At 43.6% G+C, this 24,924-nt stretch overlaps 1 protein-coding gene across 3 annotated transcripts in view; it reads left to right on the top strand.

Moving 5' to 3' along the window:
- Positions 1–1,292: 1,292 nt before the first annotated feature.
- Positions 1,293–24,924, top strand: part of LOC108942470 (bone morphogenetic protein receptor, type II b (serine/threonine kinase)) — a 38,200-nt gene continuing 14,568 nt past the window's right edge. For all 3 annotated transcript variants that reach the window (XM_029258033.1, XM_029258035.1, XM_029258034.1), the window contains exons 1-3: positions 1,293–2,673; positions 22,487–22,669; positions 23,745–23,924. In XM_029258033.1, coding sequence (XP_029113866.1) covers positions 2,601–2,673; positions 22,487–22,669; positions 23,745–23,924 — 436 coding nt within the window. In that variant the 5' untranslated portion in view covers positions 1,293–2,600. The remainder of the gene's footprint in view (positions 2,674–22,486; positions 22,670–23,744; positions 23,925–24,924) is intronic.

Here is a 24,924-nt window from a genome sequence, read left to right on the forward strand (position 1 = left end):
AAAATATTCCTCTAATTCCAGTTGGATTTCCAGATGAGGTGAAGGAAGATTAAAAAATATATATGTATGTTAAAATCAATGGTTAGCTAATATAGTTAGCTTCCGATCGCGTCACGATCCACAGTGAACATCTGGTATATTTTTGGTAGTTGACGCTGTCCGTCATTACTGCTGCTCGCACGTATCCAGTGGTTGCCCACCCCTCCTGGGCATTCTAGAAAATAATAATTGTAAGCCAGTGTAACAAGTAATAATGATTATGTTGCTAAACGGCATCTTGGATCCCCAGCTCAGCATGGAACGTCTCGTTTGTCATGGCAGAAATGTGCATGATGGTATAACAAATAATACCAATGCCTCACACCTGCACACACCAGTTGTTTGTTCAACTGTGGTCATATGAAGATCTATTATGTTCTTTGTTTTCTTCTTTTAACTGATCATCCATCACACAATCTGTATCATTTATTGGACAGCTCTGTTACAGGGATGCTAGTGGCATAGCAATTAGAGCTGCTACCTTTAGACCAAAAGGTCACAGGGTCAGCTCCAGCTGTAGTACCAAGGCTTGAGCAAGGTACTTACCCTGAATTGCTCCAGTAAAATTACCCAGCTGTATAAATCGGTTAATAATTGTAGGTAGCTTAACTGTTGCAGATCGCTTTGGGGAAAAGATTCAACTAAATGTATAACTGTGCGAAGGCCAGAGATCTGAAAGTGGAGGGGCTTCCAATGTAGCAGTCACTCGGAGTAACCAGGTAATTATAAATGACCTTATTGTTGCCACGATAATTACAGTTAAGGTATTCCAAACAGTCTGTGCAGTGTGTGTTCCACGTTCCCGTGGATTTTCCCACATGGGTGAGTGATGGGCCAGCAATGAATGGGCATCCAGCGCGTAGTGCATCCTGCAGGTGCACTGGCATCCTGCACTGCATCATGGGATTGACTCTGGATCACTGTAACCCTGAGCTGAATAAGCAGCGTGGAGAATGACACGCAATGCTTACAATTGCTTCAGCAATAATTCGCAATGCCAAAATAACGTCTCTTTTGATAGTCTTTAAAAAAAAGCATGTATACTTTAAACAAGACATTTCAGGTTTCCCCTTCAAAACGCACAAATCTTTTAAAAAAAAGACATTTCGGTAAGTTCTTCCCACCGTTTACACCCCACCCCATCGTCGGAGGCGCTGCAGGGAAACCGAACAGATCTTAACTGATCAGATGGGTGTGTAACGCTAGGGGGCGCTGCGCCTGTTTTCCCGCATGAACACAAGTTGAACAGACAGGCTCGTTTTCCCTTTTATGTGCGCGGCCAAGTGAGGGAGACGAGCCGCGGTCGGGCGCGGCGTTTCTAGCTGTTTCGTGGAAGCGGCCGCTGCCGAATCACTGTGTCGAAGAGGAGTCCTCCTTTTCTTCAGCCTCGTCCACAAATGACCGGATTTATTGTGTCACCCCGCTGGATACGTGCGAGCAGCAGTAACGACGGACAGCGTTGACTACCAAAAATACACCAGACCAGACGTTCACTGTGGACCGCGACGCGATCAGAACAGAAGCTAGCTATATTAGCTAACCATTGATTTTAACATACAATTTTTTAATCTTCCTTCACCTCCTCTGGAAATCCAACTGGAATTAGAGGATTATTTTTCTTGTTTTTTCCCTCACATTTTAGCAAAAAAAAAACGCGTAGGCTTCAGTATTATTTTTCCCAAAACAAAACGAACGGGTTTTCAGAACCTTATCCAGAATCTTGGAAACCGCTGTGTGGTTCGCGAGCGAAGTGCGCCGCGCTCCCGGTACACGGGAGCGAGCAGTGCACGCGGGCGACAAGTCACTGCACTACCGAACGGGATTGTTTATTAAATGGGAAACGTGGGGGGGGGGGACTAGGGATTGAAACAAAATTTTAGTATGCGCAAGATAGACTTTGTGTGAAGACAGAGATATTCCTGCCTAAATCTGTTTTGCATAGTTTTTTTTTTTTTTATTTTTTTTTTTTTAATTCGGAGGCCTTGCTTGGTTGAAGTCAAATGGACGCGTCATGTCACCGAATCCGTGAATTTGCAACTTGCAAGTGATTTGTTAACACCTCGTTTGATATACTGACTCTATTTGTACGAGGCACTTTTGAGCCTTTATAACTAATTCAACATTATGTCATGTAAATAAAGGTTGGAGTCCGTGGTCTCCGCCGAGCGGTTTGTCCACACTTGCACTTCTTTCATCTCCTCTGGCCTCTCGGTCATTGTGTCTGCGTGTTTCAGTCCTAAAATATGACTAAATACCTACTTGGTTAGTTAATATCGAAAATTATGAGGACAAAGCTGCTGTAAGGAACACAAATTTGAGACGTAAACACGGAAAACGTCGACGACGCTACGTTTTGACGGTTCACAAGGACGCGAACCGTGAGCGCGCTTGACAGACGGAGACATGAGTTTAAACTTTGACATCAGTGAATGCTACGGCTGCAGTGAATGAACTGGGACAGTCAGCGGTGATAAGTGTTTTTTTTTTTTTTTTTTTTCCCCCCCTTCCCTTTTTAAAAAACGGTGACTGTGTCGGATAGGAGCCGAAGGCGCGCGACAGCCATGGCCGTTACCGCGCGGAGGCGCGCTCTCGCCTGGGGACTGTGCGCCGTGCTGCTGCTCGGACCCGTGGCAGGTAAGAAGCTCTCACGGGTGGGAGGGCCAGAACGCGTCCTTCAGCCGTTATGTACACCGAACAATTCCACTCTCACCGTTGCTGTATGATTTCTATAATCCTTCCTTCATGTAGAATCAGTCCCTCGGGGGCATCGAACCCATTCAATGCCTACAACGTCATCAGCCAGATTTCTCATTTCTCTCTGCTGCTTTCTTCTCTGACCCTAGGCTAGTAGCAGATTGTGGATTTTGCTAGACAACCCTGATTGTCAACCAAACTGAAGTGGATTCTTTTTTGATCTATGCCATGGGTTCCGGACATCTGATTTATTCTTGTACAAGACTGGTCCAATGTGCGTCCATATCTCCTGCAGCCTGGGCATTGATATGCCTGTATGGACGAGCGCCTAGCCCTAGGTCAGATATGTAGGCTCATCGACAGTTAGTCCTTCCAAATTTATTGCTATTCATCTACACAACAAACAATTCCATCCTAATACAGCAGGTGGCATAGTAGTTGGGGACAAGGACTTGTAAACCCAGTGGTTACTGTTCCCACCTGCACAGCTGATCTACGAAGTACAGGTGGTCCCCGATTTACGATAGGGTTACCACCTGTACTTATATTGAATTTCCACTGTGAAAATACACTGTTGTATAAATGGGTGAAATGTTCTGAATGCATAAAAGTGCCAGGCAAAATCAGCACCTCATTCGCTTGGTAATTTTATAGATCTCATTTTTAATCTTTAGCGAATGGGCAGATTCCTTTATAATGGCTAAGCCGAGGTTGCTTATGCAGTTGCATCAAGGAAGATTTAGATAAGTGATTCTTTGTTGGTTGTTTGTATATGTTCTGCAGCTAAGATCAACTGGTCTCTTGCTGGCGAGTTGGTTTAAATTCGGTATGTATATATACTTTAATGGTCTTCTCATTGAGGGTGCCTTGAAGAGGTTCAACTTAAGAGCCAAAAAGACACACTTCAGACAAATACTGTTAGTAATAATGACATTAGTACCATATTATAGAGGGGTGCAATACACAGCTAATGAGGTTTTTTCAGTCTCGGTTAATGCTTATAGTAAGCTCCTTGAGATTTTGGAAAAATGTCTGAAAATAATGTTTTATGGCTTCTGTGCAGCATCAGCGTGATTTGGGTGACACAGTGGCATGGTGCGTCAAGGCCAACAAGCCAGGGGCCCAGGAAGCAGGAGAAGGTAGTGAATGGAAGTCAGGCCCTTGGCGTAGGGCTGGGAGGCAGAACCGAGCTCCCGTTCAGCCTTGAGTCAGATAAGATAGCCAGTGGGGTAGAGGAAGAATGGGATATGGAGGCCTTTGCTGTAGAAGTAAAGAGGGAATAAGGAGCAGCCCTCTGTTACATATTAACACAAGTGGTGTTTCTATTCTAGACCCAGCAGGACCCAGCAGTTTCACATCAGCCACTTCCATATATCTGGAAATGCTGCTTTGTGGTCCACCAGCCCTTGGTCTCCCATCAGGGACAAGCCCACGAATATACTCAAAAACCATCTTGCTTTGATACTGGTTTTTATCAACATCCTGAAGGATTTCAAAATAAACCTCCACACAATCTATTGGACCACAGTAGAAATGATCCAGTTTTGACTTCAATAGGACCTTGGTGAAGAAACTTCCATGTGCTCACCAAAAAGCCAGCAGAGTGGGGAGGCACCAGAGCTCTCCCAAGTCCTGCTTTTTCTGGATCCCATCAATCACATACAGTGATGCAACATAGCGTTCCTTGTGTATCAAGCAACATTTTTATTTGCATTTTGGGTGCCCTTGTCTTTGACCAAAGCCATATATAGCAAGAGTTGTACTTACGCCATTCAAATGATTTCTCTTGTGGAAGGATATGGCTGCTTTATCTGTCTCCTCTGTCTCCTGGTCATAAGATCATGCAGTTAAGACCCTTAGAAAAACATAGCTCTTAGGAAGAACTGTAATGTTTTAGGACATAATCAGGTTTTTGCACACTGAATCATATCACAGGCACCACATTGTGAGCTGTTGACTGTGTTTATCCTGTCAATGTGAAATGGTAGTTAGCCACTTACCATACAGTCTTAGACTTTTCAGAAGCATTTTCCAGTTAACTCTTGTTTTGTGTTGGTGGCTGCCAACACAGGTAGTGTAGTGGTTAGAGCTGCATCTTTAGACCCAAAGGTTATATGTTCAAATCCCACTTCTAGCTGTAGTACACTTGTGCAAGGTATTTATCCTAAATTTACCCAGAATTACCTAGTTGCATTAATGGAGTAATAATAAGTAGCTTAACATTGGAAGTAATTTGGGAAAAAAGCATCATTTAAATGAATAAATTTAAATGTGTTCTCATAGTGTAAAGTCATTTATTTGCTAAGCCTGTTCTAGCTTTTTCTTGGGGGGGATGACAGCTCAAAAACTGAACCTGGACTTGTAAATTGAAAGGATTCCAGGTCAAGTGTGAAATGAGTCTTGTATAAGTTGGATAGAGAGAAATAACTTCTGCGTTTATTTTAAGTCCTCTGCATGACATCAGAATTCGAAGCACATCCATACTGTACATATATTTTTGTGTTTCCTTTCAAATGGACAATTTGTGCTGGCAGGGAAAGCTGATAAGGTTTGGTTTGTGGATCCTGGCTTGAGCCTTTGCTGCTGTTGCTCTTCAGCTTCCTCTGTTAGCACTTGTTACTCTTGCTGCATTTTAACGGAGGACCGTGGAGGTCCATGACAGCTGGGCCCCAGACTCACGCATATATGATATTTGCATGCGATTCAAGTATCAAGCATCATTGCTGCAGTGATCAAATCCTATGTCACAGGACATTATGCGAGAAACATTACATTTCGAACCCAGAGCCTCAGAGTGCTGGTGTGTGCATTTGCTAGTGAAGCTTCTGACCTGATAGGAAGTAGATGAATTTTACTACTCTCAGCTTTGGACTGGCCCATCCTCAGTGGACCCCCCCCCCCACTTTTGTTCTCTGTTTTGTGAAGACAACTTCTAAAGGAAGATGAATACATACCCTCTCTGATCTGGTATCTGCTGAGATCTACACATTCCCACATATGAGAGTTTACTGTGCTGTCTTTAATGTATGTAGAAAAGGTGATTAACTATTAAAATCGGTTCCTTCTGATATTTGTAAGTTATTTTGAGACATTGAGTTGGAGGCTCTTGAAGTACCTTGCTAGTCTCTTTTGCCTTTCCTTGTTGGCATGTCATGGACGGTGCTTTTAGGAATGCAGTCTAATGCCTCTCAATCAGTAAAACACCATTGTTATTAGAAGGATGAAAGCAAGGATGGATGACTGTAACATATAACCTGAGTTTGCACTTTTTCTTTTATGGGCTTTTAGACCATAGTGAAAGTTTTTGTATTTGGCACCCATCTATAGAGACTGGGAGTTTGGGGCCGGATTCCAGGTATACAACTGAGTGTCCCTATGCCCCTGTTACCTCCTCTGCTTGTGTTCTCATTCTTTAGCAGTATCAACTAAGCTGTTTTTTTCCCCAACACTTTGTATTTCCTTAAATTTACTGAAGGGTCAACTGAGGAAATGGGAGGTTTTGTGTTTTTTTGATAGTTGTAATGGAGTAAACAATAAAAAGCAAGGTCACTTGCTATCTCTGTGGATGCATCTGTTGGTTCTTTCAAACCAAGGCTGCCTACAAGGATAAATCGGGCAGAACTAGATTTTTTGGCCCATATTGTCTATTTGGACCAACTCTACATTCATTCTTGACACTGAGCAATGAAAAGTTTAACACTTAAATGGCAATGCTTTAGTCTTAAAATGCAAATGTAATCATCCCATTACACATTAATCTGAACTTTGTGTGTGTTGGATTTTGGGTAGTTTTTTTGGGTATAAATGTAGTTTTCATGTAAATAAGGTGATATATGTTTAGAGTTAATACACTGATCACACAAGTTTGTAATCTAAGCTGTTCTGTGTAATGGAGCAGTCTGTTCAGTTAATTATAAAAGTTGAAATCCAAGATGGTATGTTTATCTACATTTATTCATTTAGCTGATGCTTTCTCTCCAAAGTGACTTACTCTGTTAAGGTTACAATTATTATAGTTACAAGCTTACAGTTATTTACACATTTATACAGCTGAGCAATTTTAAAGTATCTTGTTCAAGAGTACAACAGCAGAAGGTGGGGATTGAACCTGCGACCTTTAGATTGAAAGACAGCCACTCTAACCACTACACTACCAGCTGTCCTTCATATTGAGATATACTGACCAGATAACAGTTCCCCTAAAAACATCCAACCATCATTTTGAGTGCAAATTAGTCATGCTCTGAAATTTTTCCAGTTGGATAAAAAGACCCTTTCATCAATGACATGCACCACCTATCTGGTAGTTTAGAACAAACACTACAAATACATTATTAATGACAAAATCCATCCACATAAAACAATTCAGTATAGCATCTTCCACCAGACAAACTAGACATTGCATATAAAAGCATTAAAAGTGAATGTTTTTTATGTCCACACAAATTTTTTCACGTCCACAAAGTATCTAAGGGAATGGTATGGCTTGAACTTTTAATGCAAAACTGGCCCCTTGTTTTTGAAACTACTAAACATTACTTAGAAATGAAACCCTGGGATGGGACTCGCTTCTCAGTTGTGGGAATTTTTTCTGATGCTGACGCCCTACCCCAATGCTCTGTTGTTGCTGCTGTGCGTTTTCTCCGGTGTGAGAACATGAGGAGTCGTCCCACTGCAATCTTTCTGGTTCACAAGTGATGTTTGCTGCCCTCATTTGTCACTGCCCCAATGTTGCACAGCCTCTTCCTACTCCTGATAGTATAGCAGATTCCCCACAGCTCTCGGCATCACAGACATGCCTGCGGTCAGCACTACATCGTGTTGTACAGCTTATCTGATGACCATCAGAGTTGGATAGTAAAGTGGAGGTTTAAAGGGGTTAATAGCTTTTATGTTTCTCATGCTGGGTGTCAGGAGCTTTCTTTCCCTGCCCATCTTTTCATTGTTATCACTGCCTCCCTTTCTCCATCCCCCTTCTCTCTCTTGACTTAGGGCAGGGGTGAGAGGTACAGTTTGCTCTGCTGCAGCAGGTTTAGACTAAACAATAAGCCTCTCCTTGGCTCCACAGGCCTATGGGGGGAGGACAGTCTCTGTCTCAGAAAGGGGGAAGGGACAGAGAGACATTCCCATGTGATGACGTTTACCTCCCCCCCATCTCTGCTGTGGCTGAACAGATTGAATCTGAGGTCCCCCCTCCCTGTTTTTTTTTCCCTTCTTTCACCTAATGATTGGTTTCCTAGTTTCTCCTGACACATTTCACACACTAATTGAAAAAATTTCTTCACCAAAGGAATATCCCTTTTTGCAAGCTTTGTAGGATGTTTTCTTTTTTATTCTTTTTATGCTCTGCAGCTGCCCCCCCATTAACAGTAAACCACCCTCCTATCAGCCAGTTATGTATGTGATTGCTCCTTTTCTCCCTTGTCCTTCTTTTCATCTCAGTTTCCCTTATATTTTGGCCTCACAAGTGTTTATTCTGCTCCCCTGTTTTCCCTTGTCCTCCCTGGTTTGCCTGTTGCAGACCATAATTCACCCACAGTAATACACTTGTTTGAGTGTGTGCCTGCTTTCAGCAGGTCCCCAACAGTCAGAGCAGTACATCACCTCTTGAATGCTTTGTTGTTAGCCATCTTGGAGTTGGGTGTGTTTGTTTACCACCTGCTGAATCGGCATCTTGAGCCAAGCAGACGACAACCTGGTTGCTCTCTCTGCCCCCCATCAGGGCTGCCCACTTTTCCCACCACAGCAACCATGCCTTCTTTGTTTGGCACTGTCAAGGTTAGTTTTTCTGTATACATGCACACTTTCATGCACTTGTAAAGATTTGATGTGCTTATAAATGCAAATAAATAGCTGATTAATAGATTCTGTTTTCAGATTGTGAAGTTTTTGCTGGTGGTATAGTTTGGAGACTGAAGGATGGAAACATGCTTGGTAAGGATAGAGTTGGAGAAATGGGATATAGGAGTTCTTCCATATCTGATGACCAAAACCTGCAGCTAGAAAACAGCCCTGCTTGATGACTTGCAGCTTTACTGAAGAATTTTCACCAGAAAGGCAATGAACATCTAGGAAACTTGATGTTTCAAAACATTAGAGATATTGGAAAAATGAATTATTTGTAGTAAAGGCTTGCCTAAATGTGACTTCCCCCACCCCCCCACCCTGGCTTGCCCTTGTCGCCCTCTGCTCTGTGATTTGTCTTGATCGTTAACTGCACTTTGGATCAACTACAACTTGTTACTCTGTCTTTAATGAAGGAATCTTGGTAAGCAGTCAACTTAGTGACTTATCCTGTTTACTATGTAATGGCTGGTTTGTGCTGTGGGTTTATTCTTGCATAGGTGACTTTTGTACTAGCACTCTGAAAGCACTATTTTCGGACAACCTTGAGGACTAATTCTCTACATCTTTGTGGTTTGACTGCTTTTTAGAAGCATAACATCTGCTGAGTTTTCAGGGAATGGGTTTGAGTGGAACCTTTATCTCTTGTTGATGTACAGTGGGACTGGCTCAAATATAAGTGTTTTATGTGGGGTAGGTGACAAAATCAGGTATTGTTACACTGACAGCACAAAGCAGTTGGAAGAGCAGTGTTGAGGTGGTAGAGGCCTGCTGCACTGTGAGAAATGACAGCTGGACTGGATTCTGGCTTGGAAAATGGTGAAGCACATTTGCCTTCCTCCAAAAATGGTCTGCAGAAATCTGGTTGGTAGAAGTCACTTTTTTTTTTTTTTTTTTGGTAAATGTGTCTGAACGTCTGGGTGGCAAGGAGCAGGAAAACGAACAAAATTACAGCATTAATGAGGAACGTGTTTCAGAAAGCAACAATTCTGGCACCCTGCTGCAGAAAGGCATTTCCAGTGGAAATATGGGTATTACACAGCTGGTCAGACAGCTTCCTGTGTCATGGCACACAGTATCCTCACATTTTACCCATTCTATTGCTGTATAGGGAGCAGTGTTGTAACTTGAACACCCAAGAGATGTGCTTTTCCTGTCTCTGTCTGAAAGTGAGCAGTGGTGGCGTGTGACAGTGCGGTGCACTTTCTAATGTTGTAGTGAGTCGGTGTATGAGTGCACGTTGTCTTACTGTTAGTCATACCTCATCTAATGCGGCTCATGACTCTTGGACTCCCCTAACAGGGAGGCCATGCTTTTCCTTGTGTCCTTTTTAATCCTCCTCCTTCACCTTCATTGGCAGTATCGATTCTAAAAAAAAAAAAAAAAAAAGCAAAATGGAGCAAGGGAAGCAGTAGCAGCTTGTTGTTTGCATAGAACTGTGGACAGTTTTCCTTGCACCATATTGCAGCACTTCTCTATACCTCAACCCATTTTTCCTCTTTTTTTCTCAGCACTGCATGTCAGAGGGAGGAGTAGTTTTCCTGCAATCTGTTATTGGTAGCTGTACATAATTTCACATCTTCATTACATTTACATTCATTCATTTAGCAGATGCTTTTGTCCAAAGCGATATACATCTCAGCAAAAGTACAATTTATGCATTACATTGAGAGAAAGAGACATAGCTGCAGATATGAAAGTCTCAAGCAAACCCAGTCCGCTCCCCACCACCTGCTACACCGAGGCCCATCGCCCAAGCAGGTGCACAAGACACAGACAAATCTCGATACCGACAACAATTTTTTTTTTTTTTTTTTTTTTTTTTTTTTTTTTTTTTTTTAATTAAATATTATAAGATAGGGGGTGCGGTGGCGCAGTGGGTTGGACCACAGTCCTGCTCTCCAGTGGGTCTGGGGTTCGAGTCCCGCTTGGGGTGCCTTGCGGCGGACTGGCGTCCCGTCCTGGGTGTGTCCCCTTCCCCCTCCGGCCTTACGCCCTGTGTTGCCGGGTAGGCTCCGGTTCCCCGTGACCCCGTATGGGACGAGCGGTTCTGAAAATGTGTGTGTGTGTGTATTATAAGATAGACAAATGAGCAGTACAATACCAGAGTAATGGCTGAATAGAGGTTGTATCTGGGATGCTTCTGGAGTTACGATGCATGAACAGTTACACCATAGACGATCTGAAGAGATCTTGGACAAAGTGGATCTGGAAAAGGTGGGTTTTCAGACCCTTCTTGAAAACAGAGTTTCCACAATTCTGAGTGACGGGGAAGGTCATTCCACTACAACGGACCCAGAACCGAGAACCTCCGAGCTTTGCCTTTCGTGCGTGGGACCACCAAGTGAGCAGAAATAGATGAGCGAAGGGGCCTGGCTGGGGTGTACTGGTTGATCAAGTCCTGTAAATACCTGGTGAAGGTAACCCTAGTGTTTCAACAATGAGTAAGAGTTTGTTATTAGGAATATGGCATACTGAACTCAAATTTTGGGGATGGATCAAAGTAGTCCCTCAATATTCAGTTCACTTTTAAATGTTCTTTGTGAATGCCCCCCCCCTTAACACCACAGAATCTTGATTGCAGTTCATGTCATTATTTTTCAAACTTGTTTTATGGCAACATGTAGATACAAATAAAGTTGTCATGCATACATCTAGGTGAATAAAGGAGTCGAAATGGGATGTTGCAATTTCTGTTTAATGAATTGTACTGTGAGACCTGTTGAGTAAAAGTAGTGGTTTTGGCATCTATGGATGCGGTAGCATGTCACATTCTGAGAAGCAAACAGACCATGAAATAAATGCGCCTGTACATTCCGACAGTGTTTATCGTGGAGCGGATTAGCATGACTGCCCTTGAGTCTCAGTCATTGAGGTTAATGATGCTGGTGTGTAAAGAAAATTTGACGACTGAACAATGTGAAATGGTGTGCTGTAGGTCTGAGATAAGCCACCTTAATGTAAGCATGTCCTGTGTCTTATGTGTTTGTGTTTCCTGTCTGTAGTCTGAAAGGAGCTGTTTGCTTAGTAACAGACTTTACTGTCACATTGTCAGTGGGTGCTGAAATGGAAGCAACGCTCAAGAAGTTGCTATGGTGACGGGGATGAAGCCTGAGGAGGATGTGGGGAGGGATTTGGCGATAGCCATGGCAGTATTTGCACGTCCTTGTATCTGCTGGCTGTCAGCACATGACTTGACATATTATGGTCCCACAAACCCCCACATCTCAGTGCCCCTACCCTATAATCTGAGGTTTTATCCTTGTGAACATGAAGTGTGAGTAAACAGGCCTGAAAAGCACTAATGTGAGCCTGAGGCGAGCTGGGTAAATCCCTGTATACCCTAGACACCATCTGTCTAGGTGGTTTTCAGAGCCGTCTGACTCTTTTCAGTGACCAGACTGCTGTACCCCATACTCGAGCAGTGCTTGAGTTTCTCCACACAGAGAGCCCCAGAAATCCTGGAGAGGACAACCTCAACTTGGAATGACCTGCACCTTATAGTATGGACTGTTCATTTTAGCGCATGAGAAGTTATGGTTCAGTGACACCTCAATAGTGCTGTCAACATATGAAAACCATATCCATAGTCCCTTAATTCCCAGACTGCTCAGAGTTTTAAAATATATTTTAAATTCAGGACGTGCATAATTTAAAATACATTGATCTGTTTATCTGAAGTTGTCTTTCAATGTAAATGTTCAAATCGATGCAAAAATGTAAATTTCACCTTGAAGTTTTTAGTTTGAGAAGGGGGTGTGGTGGCGCAATGGGTTAGACCAGGTCCTGCTCTCCAGTGGGTCTGGGGTTCGAGTCCCACTTGGGGTGCCTTGCGACGGACTGGCGTCCTGTCCTGGATGTGTCCCCTCCCTCTCCAGCCTTACGCCCCGAGTTGCCGGGTTAGGCTCCGGTTCCCCGCGACCCTGTATGGGATGAGCGGTTCAGAAAATGAGTGAGTGAGTTTTTTTTTTTTTTTTTTTTTTTTTTTTTTTTTAGTTTTCCAGTACCATATTTGAATTTAAATTTTTAAAAATTGCTTTAATACATTTTTAACATTTATATACAGAGCACAGGGGATGCTGAATGTTTCAGGTATGATTGAATTAAAATCCACTTATTGGCTGTTGGGTTGACTCATAAAATATTCAAGATCATGAACGTCTCATCAGATTTAAAGTACCTAACACTTGACTAGTACCCCCTCCTTAAAAACACCTGTTCACCAGCCTGGTTTGGTGTCCTTGTTGACTCTTACAAAAGTGTTTGGGATGAATTGTACAGCTATGAATTTTACACAGGTGTGTTCTGAACATGTTTTAATCTTGGGTTTAAGGTTACATTCTTGTGTTATAGCTGAAATACTAAGCCCTTGTTAAATGCAAGATCAAAGTTCCATGGTTTGAAAGAGTATATTGACACAGGGCTGGTATTCATTGATCTACACTGACTTTTTTGATAATTCTATAAGTTTATGAATAAAATGCAGAGCAGGTAAGTGGTGTCAGTTGTCAGTCAGTAAAGGAAATCTATCGATCACAACTTGCTCAGAATATTCACTCCTAGATTGAATTATCTGTTTTCAGCACTGATTGAAAATTTAATTTACAGAAAATATCAAGTTAATTGCCTTAGCATTGCACTAAATTATGCACGCAGATATCATCTCCATGGTAACTTCCTTTATCTAGAATATAAAAATGCCACACTTTGAAAAATGCATTTAAGATAAAAATTATAATACTGGTACCAGTGGGACTGAAAAGCATGCAGAACAATTGTGTGCTGTTAATGGGGAGAATGTTTGTGATTCAGAATCTTAAATTCTGTGTGATATAATTTTCAGGCTTATTTGTTCATGGACAATGGGACATTCTTTAGTGCTTTTATTGTGGATTTTACCCTAATCTGGATTTTGTGTTTTCATTCTATGTTCCGGTAGCTGCAACAAGCCTTGAAGACAAGTGTGCTGCATCAATTAAACATCACAATGCTGGTTTACACTGCAGGTTATGGTACATGACTAATAGAGGAGTTGAAAAGACAGCTTCATCCCTTTCTTTTAAAGAACAATTGTAGTGTGGGCTGAGAATAAAGCTGAAGCATTTTCACTCTGAGAAAGTTTATGCACCGGTTCTCCTGCTGGACTTGCTTCTACTGTGGGAAATCTGTTCCCCAATCTGCCGTCTGGTGAGCTTACAGACCCCCCCCGGCCAGTGCTGTTTACATAGTAGTCATTAGCAGGGCTTCCAGCTCTTGGTCACCCTGCTTCCCAACTTCCTCACAAATGCTCACCCCATCAGCCTGTCTCCAGTCCCCTTGGAAAGATTTCCAGTTTCTTGATTAGGTGCTGGGGTGTTTTAGGCTTCCTTGAACCCTCTGAGATTATGGGAAATTTGGAGTAATCATCCCCCTGTGCTTTGATGTTATAAAGTGCAAATACCTGGATTTTTATTAATGAATCACTGTAAGTAAAGCTCTTTTTCCATACACTTTAACTTGCAGAAAAGAGTTTGAGTTGCTGTACTTTTCTCAGTGCATAATGACCAAACGGAGGTTTGATTTGTTTGGTTACTAGCCTTCATTCAGAAATCATGCTCCACTTCTTAAATGATGTAATACTATTCATTTCTACTGTTTAGTCATCCTTATGTATTTCAGATATTGCCTTGTTTCCTCATCTTATATAAGGGAATTACCTCAGTGTGTCTTTGTGTTGCTGCTTATCTCTGTGGGTCTGACAAGTAAATAAAAGAGCTTGTGACCATGTGGTCAACCTGTAAGCTGGCAACATCATTGCCTGTTAGACCTTGTAACTGCAAGGGGAAGTGCTGTAAGATGCAGGCACCACCAGAAAATGCAGTGAAATGGTGGGTTCACAATGGGGTCACCAGTACTGCCTCCACTAGTCTCTGTCATGGCTGTCATGGTGCATTTTATTTACAGCCTAGAGGGATTGATATGGGACCTGGCCCCCACGCCTTTACTCACTTTCCTGTCTCCCAGACAGTGTCCGCATTGCTAAGGGGAGCCTCCAAAAGCTCATTATTCAATTTCTGAAGTTTCTGGATCACTGCCAGATCTGCAGGCTCCAGAGTCTGCTGGGCCTGAGCTGGGGAAGGGTAGCTGAAAGGAGGTTGGGGCGGGGGGGGACAGGATTTGCTGCTGGACTGAATCCCCTTCCAAATGTGTCACCTACAGACTGCCACCTTTTGTTCAGCTTGAAATGGAATAGAATACAGGAGGTTACTTTGCTAGGGTTAATTTAAAGGAATTTCTAAAAATGTAATCTATAGTTTGGGGATGAGAAACACACCGGCAGATAATGGCCATGCAGTCATGCTGAATAGCTAAATCTGTGTGTTGGTGTTTATCACCATTTTGTCAGCTGTATGTGTCATTAATGTACCACTGCTCAGCTATGTTTGGAGCCGAAGTCTCAGCTGCAGGAAACCATTAAACTGCATTTGTAATACTGGGATGCCTGCCATTGTACCTTTGCAAATGATGTACAATCTCATTTCCACTAAAAGTGCATTTATAATTGTTCGTAACACAGGATTACTGCATTGTGTCATGTTCCTCTAACCTGTTGTAGATGGACATCTGAGTCAAGTGACCACTTTGTTTTAAGCATAGTTGACATTGTTTAGCAAGGCAGATGTCATTTTATACTATAGAGTGGACAGTTCAGCTCTATACCCATGTGACAGCTCTGGGGGTCACACGCTGCCCAGTTGGGATTCACATTGTGGTTGATAATACATGCCCATTACTAGCCCAAATCTAGCATCTTTTCGATCACCCTGCTCTCTGCCACAACTGAACGGGACGTGACGTGACCATTATTAGTATAAATGGCCATGCTGGACCCAGTGGAAAGCCCACGGGACCTCATTTGCCTCACTCAGGTTTGACTGGGCCTGACCCCTTTAGTGAGGTAAGTTCAGGCACCTACACGCATTTGCATTTCCTCACCAGCTGTCTCCTAACTCAGACTGCTGCATGCTTACTGACGCAAATCAATCCTGTCCAGCAATTTTGTGACCTGCACGCTTGCTTTAATATGCTCATTTAGTTAGGCTTTTGGTGCAAGCCTGAAGTCAGGCAGTGCTGCTCTCCTCCTGTTCACCGTTTTTCTTCATAGTCTGTCATAACTCTTATCGGGTTCACAAAATGTAGTTTTGGCACTCTGTGAAGAGAGGGATGTAAAAACGATAGGTTGAAATTGAGATGAAGCGTAATGGATTTCCATGGTGTCTAATCACTACTTTTACTAAGATAGACTGGAATCTATTGATTCTGCTTGAAACCAGGCTTGTGATGTTTTTGGCATCACGGAAGATGGGGCTGTCAAACCAAAGCACCCGTCTTCTATGCTTGCACAAACCTTTTTTAAAATTCCCATGTGCTGCTGTCATATGATGATAGAAGTTTCTGAGGTGAAGAGTGCATTGTCACTGCGTATGGAATGTTGAACCTGACTGTACCCCACTAGTTTATTCAATCTGAAGTGGAAGGACTTATGACTGTTGGCTGTTTCGGAGGAAAAACTGGAAAATATTTCCACTAAAGAATGATTTTTGCAGCTCCCAGAACTCACTGGTGAACAGCAGCAAATTAGAGATAGTGTCAAACATTGCTGCATATGGGAGAATGCAGGTTGTAAGGTTAATAGTGTGGCAGCGTCAGTTGGGTTCAAGCATCAGGATGGCTTGTGACGGTGAATAGTTGGCCAGATGGACAAAGAGCAGTGTGTTTGGACAGAGTAGACCAGGCTGCCCTCTGTGGGCTAGATGTGAACTCCACACTTACCTAGTGACTGGGAAGACTGCTAGATGAGCCTGTCTGTCTAGACCTTAGCCTGTTTCATTCCCCTCATATATCCCCTTTAAACTCAGCAGATTTTGTGGCTGCGAAGAAACTAGAGATTGTCATAGTTTGGTCACTAGTTCAAATCCTGGGGAATGTTCTGCTGCTGTTCCAGGGTCAAAGTGCTTGACCCATTAAAATCATTGTCATCACTGGAAGATTTTTCCATACTAAGGATGAGGCTCAGGAACATTCACAGGTATTTGAAGCTCAGTGTTTAGAATGGAAATAGGGCGGAAGCTTCGGGACTGATGACTTCTTCCCCTGGCTAATTAGTGTTAATGAGCAGGACCAGAAGGAGGAGGAAATGGAGTTTAACACCATTTTCCCCACAATGCAGCGAGATCTGCCTCTGTCCTGAATGGAAAGTAAAGGCCTACCCTAACACAACAGTACTGTCTATTAAACATTCCAGAATATTTTGTAATAAATGTATTTTGGTTTTTACCCCGTCTGCTTTTATTTATTTTTTTGTTTTTTTGGTTGTGTCCCCTGACAGGCTCTGCTGCGGTTGTCAGACTTGTTCAGGCACAGCTGCTGACAGTTCTACATCAGTAAGGGCCGTTTGTTTTGTTTTCCCCAGTAGCCTCAGGCCTTGAGCTCTGTCTTTAGCCACCGAATGCTCTTGTTAAAAATGAGGGATTTTCAGTCCCCAGGGATTGGGGAAGTCACATGTTTCTGTTTTAAGGTGAATGATGCTGGGAGTGGAATTGATGTCATAGATCAGCTCCTTGCTGTCATGGTCCACACTGCCAGGGAAAACTACTTTTGTCACCACCTTGAGATGTGGGCTTTATTTTACTGGCAGTGTCTTGCCTGTTGGCAGGCTTTTCTGTCTTCCTGGGTAAAACTGCAACTGCAAGGCAAAGCAGCGCTTTAGGTTCATAGGTGATGTCATGTAGAGTGTGTGTGTTCTCCACACTTGCTTTGTTCTGTCCTTTCCTCTCTGTCTCTGTCCAGGTGACAGCTGCAGCTCAGGTACTGTGCATAATGGCATGTTCTCTGAATCTGTGCTCGTGTAAGTATTGCTGGTAATCACCACGGTAACAGTGCAGGCTCAGGTAATGATGTTACAATTCAAGTGCCTCAGTTGTGGGCTTTGTAATAGAAGCCTGACATGTTATAGTGCATTATAATGATTGTTTTCTATTGAATGTGTCAGTGATTGACCATCATATGGTACATTTTTTGCTTCATCCACTTGTTAAATGCATGTATGCAGACCTGATTTCCACAGTTGCTAGTTTGTGGCCTTAAAAGAAATTTTTGAAGAAAATTCTTGGTGAAGCAAAAAAATTATGGTAATGAAGTCTGAGTTTAAATATGAGAAAGTGCTCCTCTCTGGCACAAGATTTGCTTACCTCTGAGGCCACAGCTCATAGGTCATCAGCTATGCACCCACCTCCTATCCAGACCTGTCTCCTGATCTGTTGAAACCTGCTTTGTTTCCTCTCATTGGGTAATAACAGGACCTTTTTCCTGCCCCTCTCCTTGGTTAATCTGGAGTTAGAGTAAGAAACCCCTGACTGTTTTGAGCAGAGCAGAGAAGAGTTTGTCAGTGGGGGGTTTCTCAGATGGTCTTAACTGTGTTTTTGTGGAGGAGAATTTTTCTTTTATACTCACACAGTGGTATGTAGCATCAGCAATCTGTCATTCTGTGTTTTTTTTAAAAAAAGTAATGTATTGAATTGAAGCCTGTCGTTGTAATGCTGTGCAAAACAAGATTATAATGATATTCCCCAAGTTCTTCAGACAGCAACATAAACAACAATATAAAAGTAGAAACCTTAATGTCTATAAAGGTGACAAGTGAAATTTTGTGACTATATGTACACACTTGAGTTAAAATACCTGTGAGGTGAGCATGCCTTGTGTCTCGAGTGAGATGTGGCTGAAGTGATTGAGTGACTAGCAAAGTGTGCCGCAGCAGACGGTATGTAAACAAGACCTCCAGTGTTCCCCAAGCTCTCTCAGTAGGAGACGCATTGACTCCTTTGTGCTGCTAATCTCTTGACTAAACCAGTTTCCTGCAGACCTGCTAGACAACACCTCCCATGTATTGCAATCCCTCCAGAGAGCAGGCTATGATGTGAGACAGACACAGAGTTTATATATGCCAGTTGCCTGTGTGTTTTTTTTAATTTTATTTTAAACTTTACAGTTACATTTATTAATTTAGCAAATGCTTTTCTCCAAAGCGAAGTACATCTCATAGAAAATACAATGTGTGCATTACATTAGCAGAAAGAGAGCCATAGATGCAAACGCGTGGTTCTTAAGTGCAGTTAGCTTGTTTCTTTCCACTGTACAGTGTTCATCACACAAGTAGTTGCATAACACTTTATCGAAGTATCAGTGATTCCAAATTACCTTCCTAGTAATTTTTTCTCTCCACCCCTCCTCCCTACTAACCTTTCAGAGGCTTTCCCTCAACAGCAAATGTGAGAAAATCCCCTTAAGCTACTTTCCAAGAGCCCAGCCTCATAGTGTTTGAAACTGAAGTTTGTTGGTTGTCTTTTGGCGTGACTAGACTTCCTCTGCATTAGCATTGCCCTCAGGGGGTTGAGACCTTTGACCTTTCATATGGCAGACCAACTTAGACAACTTTAGGACCAGTGATATAATTACTAAACAAGAAAATGCCCAGCCAGAGGATTCTATATGCATGTTTTTGTATAAGAATGTGTTTGTGTGTACAGCCTGGAGCCTTGTGGTGAGGCCTGCAGGTGCTAAGTAAGCAGTGTGTTGCATATCCTGGGAGTCTGCGAAGGCCTCAGACTGCTGGGGTGAACCAATCTGCTGGGACATGGGGGGAAATTGGCTCCACTCAAGTTCATGTGGAACTGTGCTTCTAAGAAACCAGTGCCAGACTGCTCTCTTCGTCTCACGTAATCACTTACTTTCCATGGCTTTTTAAACAAGAAACCCCACTGTGTGCTGCAGTGGTTTCAGCTGTGTGTCGCATCATTAAATAAAATACCCATGATGCCATGTGGTGTCTGTGCTCAATGGGTGGCTGGTGCCAGCATATTGTCATTTCTAAAAATAAACAGCTCAGGCACGCTGAATCCTGTTGTTCCTCCCTAACTCTCTGTCAAGCTGTTGTGTAACCTCAAGTCCAGAGGTCTGTCCATGCTGTTGCAGGGAGCTTGACGATTAAACTTGGATGGTCCTCTAAAGGCCGTCCAGCACAGATGCAATTCAGGGGGTGGAGCTATTTGTGGGACCTGGCTCTCTGTCCCCCCCCCCCAACAAATACTTTCAAACTGCAGTGGTAGAGAGAACCCATCGGAATATTTGCGCACAGGCCCAAGAGAAAAACAAGGCTTAGAGTTATTGCTGTAATTAAAATTTTTCTGCTAGTCCAGTGTGGTGCTTGTGCGTCACAGTTCAGTCAGTATTTGTTTTGGTTTTCAACCACTTTTTCTGAAGTCTGCAGCTGTGGCCCCTATTTTTTTTTTCCATCTATTTTCCCTGTCTGCAAGTTGCCCTGGTGTCACTTTTGGCTGATGATTTCCAAGGCCAGTTGCTCACTTTGGGACAGTCTGAAAGATGTTCAGTAGAATGGTGAAATACTTTGGTTTTTTTTTTTTTTTTAAATAAATTGTACAGATGCCTGCATTGCTTTTTATCTTAATCTCCCTAAGACTTTTGTGGCTGCACTTTGCCCTTGTTCTGTTCCCCTGTGACAAATGACTGAGTAAATGTACTACACATTGAAATCCTGTAGGTGGACTTTGAAGGAAAATATGTATAATGTCAGGGTCTCGCAGCCTGTTTATTTGCTTGCATAACTACCTATCCCTTCCCATTTTTAGAGCAATCAGAGGTGGGATGGATAGGGGCAGGCCTGTTTCTCCCTGTTCTTTGCTAATTGAGTAGCTTGAGGTCTGCTCTGGGACAGTGAAGCTTTAGCAAGATCAGACCTTCCACTAAAGGGGAAAGAGGACGGAAGGGAATCTCTGAAGAGCTGGGTCCCTGCTCTATGTACAGTTAGAGAGAATGGTGTAGTGTTTCATTAGCCAGCCTGATCTAGGGAGGGGAGGATCTCTACTCCAAATGCCACCTTCTTCTAGGCTGTTCCAAGAATACTGATGGTGCCTAAGACCACACTCATGGCGTGGTGGGTGTGTCTGTTCCTCCTGTGCCAAGCCGCAGCCTACCAACAATCCTGTGTACACTCTGCTCTGGTGGTTTGAAGCTGCAAGACATATTTTTGCATAATTTTCAGAGCAGTTCTGTGTGCCTTGTACTACTCACAGTGGGAAGGAGACCCCTCCCCCACACTCTCACACGTGGCCTGTACTGGTCGCCACTGCATTTCCTCCCAAATTACAGGAAACCATAGTAACTAATGACCCGTCTCTGCTTTTGTTAAAAGAACCAGGCATGCAATCATGTGTGCAAGCATGCAGAGATGATTCCTTGTGCATATTGTGATGTTTCTCACACACAGTTTGTTGTCCAAATCCTGGGAAGTAAACAACTTATACTTAACCTCAATTGCTTTAGTAAATGTGAGCCTATTTGAATAAAAGTGTGAAAGCAGTTCCTGAGACAGTGCTAAGAAATAAAATTGAAATATAATTGTTTTCAGTATTGTATAGTAGTGATGACCACACATCAATAAACATGATTCATTAATGAAATCTAATTACTATGTTATAACAATGTAACTTGTCAGCTTTGAACAAACTAACAGTTCTCAGAAATATATATTGAAGTTTTTGCCAATAGAATGATGGCAGAGACTCAAATTTCCAGCACATTCACTTAAAGTGCCTACAGGCTGAATCAACTGGGAAGTTCCTGCACTTGTCAGTTTCCCATTAATGTGGTTATGAATAACCAGAAAGGAATATCTGCCATGGTTTTTTTTTTTTTTTTTTTTGGAAGAACTCAGTGCACAAAACTTGTGCTCTTCACGTTCTTAGATTGAGTGTGTATGTCTTATGGTTCTTCAGCCCACTTGGGGAAATGGCAGTTCTTAATCTGCAGGGCATCAAGGAACTCAAGAGGGACTGGAAGGTGGTTCACTTTTATTGTGACAGCCCACCTAGACATGCTTGAGCTGTAACCTTGTGAATAAGCCCCTGAATTCACTTTTGGAGAGGGATGCAGTATTGAAAGTGGTATGCTTTGGGAGGAGATCTCCCATTAAGGTCATGCAGGCCTCTGGGATGGTGCCCAGCCTTGGCTCTTTTTGTGGACGGCAACAAGTAATTTATTTCGTAGTGCTTTTGTCAGCAGACTTTTCCCTATTCTGTTCAGGTTCCTGGTTCAGTTGTCATCACTGTCACCTTTGCCTCAGTGTGTACCACAAGCCTCTGAACACCCTCATGTCTCAGCCTCTGACTGTTGCTTGGTGGAACAGCATCGCTTCTCCATTTCCATCCTCTCCTGTACTGTGCAAGCAGGAGATGGAATGGATATAGAACGATCAACAGAATGATTACAGAATGGTCTGTGTATCCGTGAAGCAGACACACTAAGGTATTTTATTTCACACACATCAGTACAGCAGGAAGTAGTTGTCTATAAATGTCACTGAGGAGGAGACAGTTGGGGAAGGAGTTGGTGGAGTGATAGATGACAAGGGGAGCCAGTTTCACAGTCTATCCACAATGAATCCTGTGACATAGACCCAATGGGGGCTTGAGTGGGGTAGCATACCTACTGGAACAGGACACATCCTTAGTGGTCCGCCTTCTGCAGTTGTTGCCATGGTGCTAAGAGGTTGGAATGACTGCGGCGAATTGCGTATATCTGTATGCTATGAGCATATGTCTGAGCAGGGTGCTGTCAGGAAACAAGAGGATCAATAAGATACAGTCCCCCTGAAAATGGTTTCTGTATCCAAAGCCCAGTAGCTAAGTTTCATTTGAGCTGGTGGCAGATGGGCCTGTGGTATAACCCTGCTTACCACCCTTCTGTGGAAAGCTCCCTTTTCAGGCACATGTTTCTGTAAAGTGACTGAGTTGTGTTTGGGTGTGTGTGTTTTTCTTAACCACCCACTGAACATGTCCTCTCCATCACCCAGCTGCTCAGAGCGAGGAGCGGGAGTGTGCCTTCAACGACCACCAGCAGCAGTTTGATGAGCAGCACGTGGGTGGTGATGGACGTATCTCATGGGAGAATACCACCATTCGCTGTGCCAAGGGCAGCCGCTGCTATGGCCTGTGGGAGAAGGCCCACGATGGGAACATCCGCCTGGTCAAGCAAGGTGGGTTTTTCCCTACGGGGGGCAGGATTTGGGGGTGGAGCCTGTATTTGCATGTTTGTGATTGGTGTGCATAAGATCTATGTTGACAATATAGAGAATATTTGGTTTTGTGCGGTGGTGATGAAGGCAGCTCATCGGACACGTGCGTGGAAGCGTCGCCAGAGAGAGTGTCGCGGTCTCCGCGGTCGCTCACTTTCAGCGCTGAGGGCGAGCCGCTGCCGCACACGCGTCCGATAAGCTGCCTTCATCACCACCGCACAAAACCAAATGTGTAAAAGCGCAGTACTAGTTGGCAGTATAAGTATTTCAGATGATGAGTGGAAGAGCACCGGTCCATCCCCACATGATGATGGGGTGGGATTTAGAAAGATGAACCCAACATCTTTGCTTCTCGTGATCAAACCATAGAAGAACATTTACTGGACTCTCGTGTTTAGTTCTATAAACGTGTAGATAAAGGATCACGGTCAGACCCCCCATTGTGAACTGTGGCTCCGGGTTCCAGTGCCTGTCCATTTCCGTGAAGCTCCTTCCAGTGTCCTTCTTCCACACAGGTTAATATTTAAACGACACAGTGCTGAATGGAGCCTGCATCCAGTAGCTGTGATCAATAATCCATTTGACCGCGCAGCCCAGATACGCGTTGTGTGAGAGAGGAGATATCATGGCTCGTATTTGCATTCGTTCGTTTTGCTGATGCTCCTCTCCAGAGCAGCTTATAATGTTAAGATGCCTACGGTTATTTGCCCTTTTATACAGCTGGGTAATTTTATTGAAGAAATTCAGGGTAAGTACCTGCTCAAGGAGGGAGGCGGTGCAGTGGCGCAGTGGGTTGGACCACAGTCCTGCTCTCCAGTGGGTCTGGGGTTCGAGTCCCGCTTGGGGTGCCTTGTGACGAACTGGTGTCCCGTCCTGGGTGTGTCCCCTCCCCCTCCGGCCTTGCACCCTGTGTTACCGGGTAGGCTCCGGTTCCCCCGCAACCCCGTATGGGACAAGCGGTTCTGAAAATGTGTGTGTGTGTGTGTGTGTGTGTGTGTGTGTACTAGAAGCATATTTTTCCTCATATCTGTCACAGGTTGCTGGGCTCACATTGGTGACCAACAGGAGTGCCATGATGACCGCTGCGTGGTGACCAACACCCCCCAACTCATCCAGAATGGCACCTACCGCTTCTGCTGCTGCAGTACCAACATGTGTAATGTGAACTTCACAGAGAACTTCCCCCCGCCCAGCCCTACCAGTGCCCAGCCTATCCGTAAGTCATAGTCATCTTCATAAAAGTTTGCAGTGGTCACTTTTCTCTTGCTGACTATTCCTTCATTAATGTACAGAGGCAGCCATATTGCACTATTACAAACTCTCCCCTACTGAGGTCAGCCTGAGACCTGTCTTGTTCTTCTGACAGATGTTGTACTAAGTTCTCAATTTGCTGCCTCCTTTCCCTTCACGTGAACTCCATTAAGCCCAGGACAGCACACACCCCTGACCAGATATTTCAGTTCATCCATCAAAAGCAGTAAGGCTGTGGACCCAGTGGGTGGCACATTGCCTTCAGGCAAAACAAATTTTGCTTTCCTTCATATCTCTGTTTCTCTTACATTTATTTATTTAGCAGATGCGTTTCTCCAAAGTGACTTCCAGTGAACTCTGTGTAGTGTTATCAGCCCACACACCTTATTCACCAAGGTGACTTGCACTGCTAGATACATTACTTACAATGGGTCACTCATCCATACATCAGTGGAACACACTCTCTCTGTCACTCGCACACTATGGGTGAACCTGAACAGCATGTCTTTGGACTGTGGGAGGAAACCGGAGCACCCGGAGGAAACCCATGCATACACAAACTCCACACAGACTGCACCACCCAGGCGCTATGAGACAGCAGCGCTGCTCACTGTGCGTCTGTGCCGCCCTGTTCTTTCCCTCCCCTCTGGCTGTATGAGTCGATCTATGGAAATTCTCAGCTCTGCCATGAACAAGTAAAACACTGCAGACTTAAATCACAGCAGGATCACAGTGGAGAGTGAATAGAAGAACTAAGCAATGAATGGGTCACCAGGCGTCGTGCGAGTTATTGTCCTGTGGCATGCGGCTAGGGACAGCCTTGGAGCCATTTTCCTTATATTCCTTTTTGGCGGATGAAAAGGCCTCAAACAGTGTGTTAATTTGAGATGCGAGGGTGTGGGCTGAGGAACTGTATAGAGAGGTCGGTTGTGGAGTGTTGAATTCTAGTGGATAACATTTTGCAT

This window comes from Scleropages formosus, chromosome 14 (assembly GCF_900964775.1).
Source record: "Scleropages formosus chromosome 14, fSclFor1.1, whole genome shotgun sequence".
NCBI lineage: Eukaryota > Metazoa > Chordata > Actinopteri > Osteoglossiformes > Osteoglossidae > Scleropages > Scleropages formosus.